This window comes from Cheilinus undulatus, linkage group 12 (assembly GCF_018320785.1).
Source record: "Cheilinus undulatus linkage group 12, ASM1832078v1, whole genome shotgun sequence".
Lineage (NCBI taxonomy): Eukaryota > Metazoa > Chordata > Actinopteri > Labriformes > Labridae > Cheilinus > Cheilinus undulatus.
Genome location: NC_054876.1, coordinates 47,551,014 through 47,563,814, shown reverse-complemented (window position 1 = coordinate 47,563,814; position 12,801 = coordinate 47,551,014). Strand labels below are relative to the sequence as shown.

General features: G+C 40.4%; 1 protein-coding gene across 1 annotated transcript in view; it reads right to left on the bottom strand.

Moving 5' to 3' along the window:
• The window catches only part of sgcd (sarcoglycan, delta (dystrophin-associated glycoprotein)), a 259,177-nt gene extending 248,828 nt beyond the window's left edge, over positions 1-10,349 (bottom strand). Inside the window, exon 1 of the mRNA XM_041801184.1 lies at positions 10,106-10,349. Within this exon, the coding sequence (XP_041657118.1) occupies positions 10,106-10,108 (3 nt within the window). The 5' untranslated portion in view covers positions 10,109-10,349. The remainder of the gene's footprint in view (positions 1-10,105) is intronic.
• Positions 10,350-12,801: the final 2,452 nt, after the last annotated feature.

Sequence of the window (12,801 nt, the reverse complement as noted above, 5' to 3'; positions counted from 1 at the left end):
TCATCTGTGACTTGCTAACCCTGGTCATGATCCCGCCAGCAGAGCAGCAGAGGAGAGCATTTCAGCACAAGAGCTAAAAAAGTCAGCGGAGCCTCTCCAAGCTAACGCTCAAAGCCGTCTTCTGTTTGCACACAAACAGTCTGGGGCTTTGATTCTCTCACGCTGATCTGCAGATGCAGTCTGCCACAATCCGGCAAAACTTCAAAACATCCTCCGAACATGCAAAACTTTTAGGAATCCAAACTACAGCCCAGCGGAGAATTCTTAGAGGCTGAACTGGACAAAAGGGGTGACAGATAAGGTGCTATTTTTGAAGGGAAATGTGAGAACTGACACTGAGAAGGGGAACATTTCCATTAAAAAATCTTAAAATAGGAAATTGGGCAAATACAAGGAGGAAGATGGCAACAAAAGCAAACAAAAAATGATGGAGTTTGATTATTTACTCCACACAGAAGAACCAGCCATGACCTCTGCAAAGAAGAACAAGTTCCTGCTTCTAAAAATGAAACTGAATGAAACTTTGCCCTTCTGTTCTCACTCATAAAGAGAAGCATGATTAAAATTTCAACACAGGCCATTTTCAAGATTGAGAAGTCGTGAATTTATGAGAAAAAAACTCGATATTTTTGAGTTCAAAAAGTGATGAATTTATAAGAAGAAATGTGAAGTTTTCAAGTTTAAAAATGAGTAAATTCACAAGAATCTGAACTTAGAGTTTTAAAGATTGTAAGTCGTAGAAGAAACAATCCTAGATGAAAACCTTCACCATTTTTAAGCATATTTAAGGTCTGAAATATAGCTAGATTTTTTGCATTTAAGAATCTGTCTTTGCTGTTGTTGTTATTTAAAGCCCTTTGTCAGGAGTATCTGAGTGAGCCATCCTGTAAACTGGCTGAGTAATAAGGAGATTTCATCTAAATTTAGAGGTTATTTCTTTTTTTGCACCGTGAGGCTCAGTGTCAGCAGGTTATTTTGCTGTTGTTTATTGTCCTCAAAGATGCAGATGACTTTGGCTGTACTGTCAAAAATACAGTCATGGACCAAAGTATTGGCACCCCTGGAATTTTTCCAGAAAATACACCATTTCTCCCAGAAATTGTTGCAATAACAAATGTTTTTGGTATACATGTGTTTATTTCCTTTATGTGCATCGGAACAACACAAAAAACTGAAGAAAACAGAATTAATTGACATAATTTTACACAAAACTCAAGAAATGGGCAAAATGGACAAAATTATTGGCCCTCTTTTAAAACTGTGGGTAAATCATTTTATTTCAATCATGTGATGCTCATTTAAACTCACCTGTGGCAGTAACAGGTGCTGACAATCTAGAAATCACACCTGAAGCCAGTTAGAATGTCTAAAAGTTGACTCAACCTTTGTGTTGTGTGCCTGTGTGTGTCACACCAAGCATGGAGAAGAGAAAGAAGAGCCCAGAATTGTCTGAGGACTTAAGAAGCAAAATTGTAGTAAAATATGAACAATGTCAATGTGTTACAAGACCATCTACAGAGATCCTGAAATTCCTTTGTCCACTGTGTGTAATATAATCAAGAAGTTTATAACCCATGGAGCTGTGGCTAATCTCCCTGGACGTGGACAGAAGAGAAAAACTGACAAAAGAATGCAACGTAGGATAGTTGGAATGGTGGATAAACATCCTCAGTCAACTTCCACACAAATTCAGGCTGTCCTGCAGACTCAGGGTGCAAAAGTGTCAGCTGGGACCATACGTGGTCATCTGAATGAGATGAAGCGCTATGGCAGGAGACTGAGGAGAACCCCACCGCTGACAAAGAGACATAATAAAGCCAGACTGGAGTTTGCAACAATGTACCTGTGTAAGCTTCAATCCTTCTGGGAGATTATTTTGTGGACAAATGAGACTAAGGTAGAGCTTTTTGGAAAATCACGTCATTCTACTGTTTACAGAAAACAGAATGAGGCTTACAAAGAAAAGAACACAGTACCTACAGTCAAACATGGTGGAGCTTCAAGGATGTTTTGGGGTTATTTTGCTGCCTCTGGCACTGGGTGCCTTGACTGTGTGCAAGAAATCATGAAATCTGAAGACTATCAAAAAATGTTGGGCTGCAATGTTGGGCCTAGTGTCAGAAAGCTGGGTCTGGGTCAGAGGTCATGGGTGTTCCAGCAGGACAACAACCCCAGACATACCTCAAAAAGCACCAAGAAATGGTTGGAGACAAAGCTGGAGAGTTCTGAAGTGGCCAGCAATGAGTCCGGATCTAAATCCCATTGAACACCTATGGAGCGATCTCAAAACTGCTGTTGCAAGTAGCACCCTTCAAATCTGAGAGACCTGGAGCAGTTTGCAAAAGAAGAGTGGTCCAAATTTCCAGCTGAGAGGTGTAAGAAGCTTGTTGATGGTTATAGGAAGAGATTGGTTTCAGTTATTTTTTCCCAAGTGTGTGCAACCAAATATTAAGTTGAGGGTGCCAATAATTTTGTCTGGCACATATTTTTTTTTTTTTTTTTTTGGTTTTGTGTAAAATTATGTCAATTTTGTCTTTTTTCTTCTTTTTTTTTTTTTTTTTTTTTTTTTTTTTTTTCTAATGCACATAAAGGAAATAAACATAGTATACCAAAAACATTTGTAAATGCAACAATTTCTGGGAGAAATGGTGTATTTTCTGGAAAAATCCCAGGGGTGCCAATACTTTGGTCCATGACTGTACATGTAGCTTGTAATGCAGATGTAACCCAAAGACATTACTGTAAGTCTTTCATTAGTGTATGGCTGTGTTTGAAAAAAACAATACATACTTCATTTCTGATGAAAGTCAAATGTTTTGTCTGATTCTAAAAAAAAACTGACTACCAATATTTAAAAAATATATATTTGTAGTACAGGATGGAATTGGTGTTTTTATAGTGGAAAAAATATAATTAAATATCAGTATTGGCCAAAATGAGTTTTAAAATATCGGCATATCGGATATCGGCAAAAATCCAATATTGTGCATCCCTACAATAAACAGATACATCAAATAAATGAAAACTGAAAGTTTTCTTAAACAAGCTCCAGAGTCTTAAACAGCAGCATCTCTGCCCCATAGTAAACTGAAAATATGAGCAGTAGGTCATGAGAGTTTTCACAGTTCCAGTCAACAGGCATGTGCTATAGTAGGTGGACTACAACAGCAAAGGAGGAATCCCCGCCTGATTTTAGTTCACACAAATAAGATAGACGTTTAAATTAAAGCTTGGTTGGAGTCTAAAAACAAAGACAGAAAGGAGCAAACTCAAAACAAGTCAACTTCAGTCCACCTTAGCTAGAGTATGTGGGCGGAGTATGTGTAATTTGATGGTACAAAGCTGGGGTTTATACTCTGTGTATGGCTGAAGGAAGAGCTGTAGTGGCATTATCTTGGCTGAAAAAATGTTCAGCTAACTAAATAAGGAGACACAGCATGACATTAAGGCATGGATAAGGCCCAGTCAATGAAATGACTTTTAGATGATAAATAAAATCTCATCATGTGTTCCAGTCAGATTAAGGTTTGATGAATAATCGTCAGAGTTAATCTGTTTAAAAGCTGCCTCAAATCCAGCTAGTTCTTCTACAGCTACTGAGCCTGACGGTGCTCCTTTCTTAAAGCCACAGTCACAGGCTGCAGTCAGAGGCAGGCGTTAAGAGGAGACACAGACAGACAGTGGGGGGGTTGGGGTCTGGAAGGTCGTTGTATATTTGGAGCTCTGACTGTGTTCCTAATATAAGTGTGTTTGGAGCGACAGCTGCAGTGTATCCTAAGGCAGGTGGGCTGTGTTTCCTAGCAGAGGCACAGTGGGAGAGAGTGGACTTCAGGAGCTTCCTGGTGACAGAGGCCACTTCAGGCGAATATAATCTGCGTATAAAGAGGAGCCGAGGGTCTAAACGGCTGCTGGCTGTCTCTAACACTGTAATCACTGCTCATTTCCTCACTCTCTTCCTGTTGTTCTCTGTGTTCCAGGACAGAAGAGCAAACATGAAGCTTATCTGATCCTCGAGTGGACTTTGTGTGAGGTAATGAGACACAAGAAGATCAAACTTTACCATTGCATTCAAAGCTGATAATATGAAATGCTAAAAAATAATAATAATGAACTGAAACAAATGGATAACAAGATGTCAAATACTCTTGAATGTAAAAACAGGAAAAATTGTCTTCAACATTAGGCATGGAGGTGTGTGGTTCTGATAAATAAAACCTCAGCAAGGCTAACAGAAAATCATTTACACTTATGATAAATGAGTTTAAGATTAAAAAATGTCAAGATCATAAATTTAAAGGCTCTAAATCTGCGATGAAAAAATCAAGCTTATTAGTTCAAAAGGTCAAAACATGAAAGTAAATGTCAACCTAATGTTTTTCAAAGGCAAACATATAAAATAAAATTTTGAATTGTGGCTCTAAAATATCAAAATGTGGGATTAAAAATATTATATCATATTGCATTGGATCACAACCAGTCCACTGGCCGATGAAAATAAAGCAGGTTTAAGAAAAAGGCTGTGCCAGACACCAAAATATTTTATATTTTAACCTTAAAATTTCATGACTTTGGCTTTTATCTCATATTTTTACCTGATAGATTCATAATTTTACATTAAATCCTAGTTTGACCTTTTAAATTCCTGATTTCGACTTTTATCTCATGTCTTGACCTTTTTTAACTCCTAACTTTGACTTTAATCTTTTTTTTCCTTTAAAACTTGTGATTTTTACCATTGTTTCATATTTTGTCTTTAAAAAATTATGAATTTGAAATTAAATCTCATATTTTGACATGTTTGACTTACAATTTTGATATTTATCTCACATTCAGTTTTGCTGACCATTTCAACCCCCAACTTTGACTTCTAGCTCATTGTTTTAGCTTCAAAACTCATGATTTTGAAATTTATTCCATGTTTCACCTTGAAAGCTCATGATTTTGAAATTTAATCCCATATTTTGACAATTTATCCTCACGATTTCAATATTTATCTCACATTTTGATTGTTAAATATCATGATTTTGAATGTTATCTTAGTTTTGCTGACCATTTCAACTCCTTAATTGGACTTTTAGCTAATTTTTTACCTTTTAAACTCATGGTTTGACTTTCTTATATTTTGACTTAAAAAACATGGTTTCAGTATTTTATCTTATATTTTGCCTTTAAAAACATTATTTTGACCTTAAATGTCATGTTTTTACCTTTAAAACTTGTAAGTTTGACTTGTCTCAGTTTGACTTTTTAACGTATCATGTTGACCTTTTCATCTCAAAATGATTTAGGTTCACAGTGATTGGTTAAATATTGACCCTGTTAAGCCCTCAGGTAGACCCAAATTCAGAATCCGGCCCCTGCTGTGATTGAGTTTGACACCTCTGTTATAAACGATCCAATGCATCATCTCACATTGCTTATGTTAAGCTGTTTACTGAGTGTTCACAGAAGGATATCAGCAATGTTGATCTGAGGCTGAACAAAGTTCAGGCCCGGTTGTTTAAGCCTCTGATATTTTATCTTTACATTCGTGGCCACGCTCAGCAGAAAGGGCAGATGTGTTGCATCTCAATAAGTGTAATCAAGCGTGGCCAGACTTCAGTCTCGTCACGCTCACCAAGCTCGGCAGAAAATCTTGTCAAACAAAATTGGGATAATGAGACCTTTACAAAACCTGAGGCAGCAATTTCGAGTTTGAAAAGTCTCCTGGAAAAAGGTAACGCTCACTGCTTTTCTGCTTGGACACAAACACGGACTCATCAGGGCAATTTTCAACAAGTAACTGAGCTATAGAGCTTTTGCATTTAGGGTCATTAGGGAGAAACTGTGGGTGGGTGCTTTTGAGTTCACAAATAAAAGCATCTCAGCCCCAATGACCTCCACATTTCAATGTTCATTTTTGGCTCAAGTGGGTACACACCCGGAGTGTTTGGATCTAAGGTAGACAGCTGTGTGGCATCGATAATATTAATAAACTAGAATAGCACTCGGAGAGAGCAGACCTCCGCCATTACCCCTTTCTCCCAATAGTGAAGAATCCTTCAAAAAATTCCTGGATCCGTCCCCATGTGCCCCACACCACAGCATTCGCTGATTACTCCCTCCCCAGTGTGGTGGAAACACGGTGAGGTAAAGCATTGGCTTCACTATGGTTGGACTGTCATGGTGGAAGCATTGCCTGCTGGTGCCAACAGATTCACTGACAGTCTCACCCATGGTCTCTCTGGATGACTGGAAGTCATGGCAGAGGGTGAATATTCCTCTATTCCTCCCAGCATTGTGAGTATTCATGCTACAATTTGCTGTCTTTCTCTCTGTTACGCTCCGACTAGTCTCCTTGACCGGGCGTGCGTCTTTCAAACTCTATAAACTCCAAAACTTTGACTAGAAACACACCCAAAAAGGCTGCTGGGATTGAAGTTACTCATGTCTGCCATCTCCTGCTGTAAAGTGGTAACAGCGAAGAATCCTTTAAAAATTCCTGAATCCAGATGGTGATCCGGATCATGCCAAAATCTAATCAGTTCTTCCTTTTGCCATTTCTGATATTTCCTGAAAATGTCATCAAAATCCGTCCATAACTTATTGAGTTATGTTGCTAACAAACTAACAAACTAACAAACCCACCCGATCACATAACCTCTTTGGTGGAGGTCATTAATTGAAGAAAAAGGCCTATCAAACCTGTAAAGCCTTGAAAAACATGAAAACTAGACCACTTTTTACCTGCAAATCGCCAACTTTGAACAACAGAAGCATTAGAAGCAGAATAAAGGAGGAGCTGGGGTGGAGGAGGGTTGTAAGAGCAGCTTGCAGAGAGAGCAGCAGAGCAGCGTGGCCAGGCAGAAGCAGTTTAAATAAGGCAGCATTAGGCCAATAAGCCAATAGCATGCTTTGAGCAAATCAGCTGACCGTCAGCTGATGAGGGCTTGCTTTAGATCAACTGACTGGGGCAGAGCTTGACGCCATGGCTTGCCTGAACTAAAACTAAATGCTGGATTTAATGGCTGACAAAGCAAATAGACAATCATTTTCAGATTTCTGAGGATAACAATCAGATTTCAGGAGTTGCTGGCTGACCTACGCTGCTACTGCCGCTGCCCCTGGAATATTATTGGTACTGCTATTTGCTAATGAAATTCATCAGGAAGGTATAAAACAAGATACTATTATTTTGACTGGCAATATTTTTACCATATAAAGTACTGACTCAGTTAAGTCACAAAATCACATCAGTTAATTCTTCCTGCTGAGATGTTTTGTTAAAAAAGTAGCATGGTAGGACTGTCTTGTGCAGTCAAGCAGAATCTTCCTGTTCAAATGTGGGCCATACCTCACTTTATTTCTAGAATTTTCATGGGTCAATCAAAATTGGACTGTGGGCTGCATTTGGACCCCGGGCCATAGTTTGGATACCCCTGTTGTAGACTGACCTCCAATTTTCACATAATCCATTTGCACTGTGGCTTGCTCGCTCCCTTTCAAGTCAATCTTTGCAGTTCCACTGCTCACTCTTCAGCCCATCTCTGGCATGTCGCAGAAACGCCACTCCACTCTGCTTAAGATGCACGCCATGTCTGTTTTCAGCCCATGCTGCTAGCAAACCGCGAAGAAAGTTCTTTTGTCAGATGAGACCAAAATGGAGCTTTTTAGCCATCAGACAAGACGCCAAACACTGACATCACCACAAACACACCATCCCCACTGTGAAGCACGGTAGTGGCAGCATCATGCTGAGGGGATGCTTCCCAGCAGCTGGCCCTGGAAGGCTTGTAAAGGTAGAGGGTAAATGAATGTGGCAAAATAAAGGAAAATCCTGGAGTACAGCACGAGAACTGGGGCTTGGGAGGGGATTTGTTTGCAGCGAGACATGAGCCGAAGCTTACAGAGAATGCTACACAGAAATGGTTTGCAGTCAACAAGATGAAGAGTGGCAGAGTCAAAGCCCAGACCTCAGTCCAGTAGAGGATTAGTGGCTGGACTTGAAAAAGGCCTGATATCTGTAACCTGGCAGAGCCTGAGCGGTGCTGCAAAGAAGAATGGAGTAAAATTGCAGTGTCCAGATGTTTGAGCCTGATTGAGACCCATCTACACAGACTCAGAGCTGCGATGGCAGCCAAAGGTGACTCTACTATACACTGACTTTTAAAGGGTGTAAATATTTATGCAGTCATTTATTCTACATTACATATTTTCATTGAATTGGCATTACTTTCTAAAAAATTGTTTTCACTTGGAAATTTAAAAGTCTTTTGGGGGTTATTTTGTCACTGAAGCCACATTACGCAACCAAACAATGACAAAACTTCAGTTAGAAAATAATCCGTTTCAGCTCAGGTTTTAGAATGAACTTTTCCCATGACAGAACTGAAACAGAGCTGAGAAGTTTTAAACATGAGACAGCAGCAGACAGACCTTCCAGAGATTGCTGTTAACCCTTTAGAACCCGGCATAGCACCGGCGCTACGATTTACATATTCATTTTTGATTGGCGGTAGATTTGAAACCAGATAAGATAGATCGATCATTACTATTTTGACACTTTCAACAAGTTTTTGCCAATTTCAACCCATTGTTTGGCCACTTTTCTCTTTCTCTTTGCCCAGTTTTGTCATGTTTTTTTTCATCCATTTTAACCCATTTTGCCACATTTTTGGAACTTTATTCCACATTGAACCCATTCTTGCTACTGTTTTGACACTTTTCGCCCAATTTTGCTATTGTTTGGCCATTTTTTGTGATTTTTTTTCCATCACTTTTAGCCTCTTTTTACCACATTTTTGCAACTTCAACCCCTTTCTGCCACTTTTCTGGCACTTGTGATCCATTTCGACACCTTTTGACGGTCTCAACCCACCTTTTTGCCAACTTTGGTCCACTTTTGACTTTGTTTGACCACTTTTTTGCCCAATTTTGCCCTTTTTAAAATCATTTTCAACCCATTTTTACCACCTTTTTACAACATTTTAACGCTTTAAGGCCAATTGTAACCCATTTCTGCTTCTATTTTGACACTTTCAACAAGTTTTTGCCAATTTCAACCCATTGTTTGGCCACTATTCTCTTTCCTTTTTTTTGTACCAATTTTTTCCCATTTCTGACTTTGTTTTGCCACTTTTGCCCAATTTTGTCATGTTTTTTCATCACTTTTAACCCATTTTTGCCACCTTTTGCCCATTTTTGCCATCTCCATGATCCCCCAGTTGGCTGGGTCCCAGAAAGCTCTCCCTTTTACCTCCCCTTATGTGCCACCTTGACTGTAACATTATTTAAAAAGTCTATTTGTATCAATTTAAATATGGTGTGCCTTGAGATTTTGGCTTAACCTTAGGTGTGCCTTTGGTGAAAAAAGTTTGAAAACCACTGGGTTAAAGGACCATAACTAACAACCTTCATCCACAACAACTGAGACTAAACTAGACCTCTGCTTGACAACAAACATGCCCCTTCACCACAACTCAGCCATTCAAGCCTCCCTGTGACCCCGCCCACCCACCCAGATCAGAACCACTGTCAATGTTGAGGCATGCGTCCCCTCCTCCTTCTCCTCCTCCTCCTCTCCAGTTGGACCCAACAGTAGGCAGCCGTCTGTCCACAGGCAGCTTCTTGTTACTTATTTATAGCAACTTGTTCCCCAGAGGGATAAAGTAATTGAAACCAAACGTGTTGCCGGGACTGATATGGGGAAGTGGGCCGGTCAGCCCACCCACTCCCTCTTCTATACACAAAGAGTGTAGAAGCGGGACTGAGATTTAGAGCAAACAGCCTTGGAAATCACTTCTTCTTGCAATTTCCTTTCTGAAAAGAAAGTTCCCTGGCTTCATTTCTTCCAAACTTCTCTGCTCACAACAATTGAGATTCACAAAACTGTTTCAGTCTCTGGGGCTCCGCATGCTGAAGCGGTTATAATGCTTTTTTTTTTTTTTGTTGTTTTTTTCTTCCATGCAGGCGAGGACAAAGTAGGGAAAATCTGCTAAGAGCAACACAAACAATGAGAGACTGCAGCTGGTCCAGAGAGGATCTTCTCTTGAAGGCTCGGCCCACCTCCCCGCCCACAACAGCCACACCAACAACCCCACCTAATGAGAAGTTTCAACAAACTCACCATGTTTGCTTTTTTTTTCCTCTTCCTGTTTCCTCTTAATCCCTGTCTGTACTCCCCTCTGTGGGCTCCCCGTGAGCTCTGATGCAAGCCGAGGTGTGTCAGGCAGATAAAACGTGGATAGAGTTGCTGTTAAGAAGCTGCATGAGGCCTTCACTGACCAAGTCAAAGTCAGGCAGCCACCTCTCTGCGTTAAATCTCCCCTCCCCGCTGCCTCGCTCTGCTGTCAGCTTTTCCAATAACAAACTTCTCCCCGCCTCTTTTGGCCCCGTCCCCCGAGCTGTGAGCTGTTTCCTGGATGCTTGGTGGACTCCCGTGACCCAGCTGTCTTTTTTTTTTCTTTTCTCGGTCTGCTGTGGAGAGTCGTGTTGCTCCGGCCCTCTGTCTCTCGGCCCCGCAGCCCTGCCTTCCTGCCAGATTTAGAACCGCAGACACATGTGAGCTTCTGGTCTGAAGTTTAAAGAGGCGGGGCTTTTGCATGTGAGTGTTGTGTTGTCATGGCGACCCCTCCTTCTCCAGCAGACGGAGCCCTGCCTCGTATGTTTTTTATTAGCAAGTACACAAGGAGGTATTTAAATGGTTTTCTTTGCTATGTGTTAGAAGTGTAAAGCCCAAAGAGTCACAGAAAGATCTGTCTGAAGACTGTAAAGCAGTCCTTATGGTTATAAATACACCTCTAGCTATCCAGAGTCACAGTCACATGACTGCTGCAGAGATCCAGCGGTACTACAGAACACTACTGCTCCATCTCCTCAAAAAGATGCACGTTTGCATCAACTGACAGCTGCAGAAAAAAACGGAGATATTGATTTAAACTGCACGCTTTTGTCACTTTGGACCCTTAAGGCACTTTTAAATCCCTAAAATTTGAATCCTCAGAGCTATAACTGAGCTTTGGTGACGTTTACATGCTGGTACATCCACAGTAGTGGAGAATTCTTCCCCTAGAGTTGACACAGGAATGAGAGCCTATAGGTACATCTCAAAGAATTTGAATATCAAGTAAAAGAGAGGTACTTGCAGAATAAGTGACTGCAGAATGATTCACCTCATTCAAGTCAGTATTTAGTAGATGAACCCTTAGCTGGAATCACAGCGCTGAGTCTGGTCTCAATCAGGCTTGCACATCTGGACACTACAATTTAAGTCCAGCCACAAATTCTCTGTAGGATTGAGGTCTGGCTACTCCAGGAAATTCACCTTTTTCACCATAAAGTATTTTGCGACATTCATTAACCCCCTCCCTTTACAAGCCTTCCAGGGCTAGCTGCCAAGAGGCATTCCCACAGCATGATGCTGCCACCTCTGTGCTTCACAGTGGGGATGGTGTGTTTGTGGTGATGTGCAGTGTTTGGCGTCTTGTCCGATGGCCAGAAAGCTCAGTTTTGGTCTCATCAGACCAAAGAAATTTCTTCCTCATGACCATGGAGTCTCCCACATGGCTTTTGGTGAACTATTGTCCAGAATGAATGAATGAAGCTTTCTCTTTGCCACTCTCCCATAAAACTTTGACTGGTGAAGAACCCGGCCAACAGTTGTTGTCTGCAGAGTCTCTCCCATCTCAGCTGCTGAAGCTTGGAACTCCTTCAGAGAAGTCATAGGTGTCTTGGTGGTCTCTCTCACAGTCTCCTTCTCGCACGCTCACTCAGTTTGTGAGGACGGTCTGATCTAGGCAGATTCACACATGTGACATTTTCCTTCTAAACTTTACAATAACCTTCTCTCTGAGTTGCTTTGAATCTTCTTTTGTCTCTGTGGTGTAATGGTAGCCAGGAATACTGGCTACCAGTGACTGGACCTTCCAGACTCAAGTGTCTTTATACTACAATCACTGAGACACATTCATTTCACTCAGGTGATCCCTGTTTCACTAACTGTGAGACTACTAGCAGCCGTTGGCTGATGAATCAGCCTTTTCAAAGGGTGAATATCAATGGATCACTTGTTTTACCCTTACATATTTTATTTTAATTGACATTATTTTGTAGAAATCCATTTTCCCTTTGACATGAAAGAGGTGTTTTTTTGTTGAAATGGAAAAATGATATTGACCATGATATATTTATAAAACCAATAAAAGGGTAAAACATCCAACGGGGTGAAAACTTTTACAGACACTGTAGGTGGCCACCAAAACTGCCAAATCCTCTATTCATCAAACATTTTTCAGAAATTCTTATTTTGTGGTGATAAAATAGTCTTTAACTCTTTCTAAGCTTCCCAAAGAGGGGGTTTAATGCTGCATGGAGCACCATATTGTTTCACACTCAGAAAATTAAAATATATATATTCATGACTTATATTTATCTGTTTTAAAGCTCACAAAGCATTGCTTCACATTATGACATCCAGTCTGATTACTGTACATAATTTTTTCTCAGTAACCTCTATGCAAAAGAGGACAAAGAGAGGAAAAAAAGAGACATTATTTCATAATCTCAGTTCACCTGTGGATCACTTCCAGCACCCCATAAGATATATCCTATTTTTTTAAATCTTGCTTTTTATGACACAAGTATTTTTTTAACAGGTTTGAAAAAGGCAGAGGTGTGCACCATTTACACCAGTGTTTATGGTTGTGGTAGCCACTGATCTTAAATTGCTAGAAGCTCTGCAAGTTTATTTTACCCTACAGACTTCTAACTCCTGCAATGCTGTAACCTCACACGCCAGAGGGATGTGTTTCACACATCCATCTG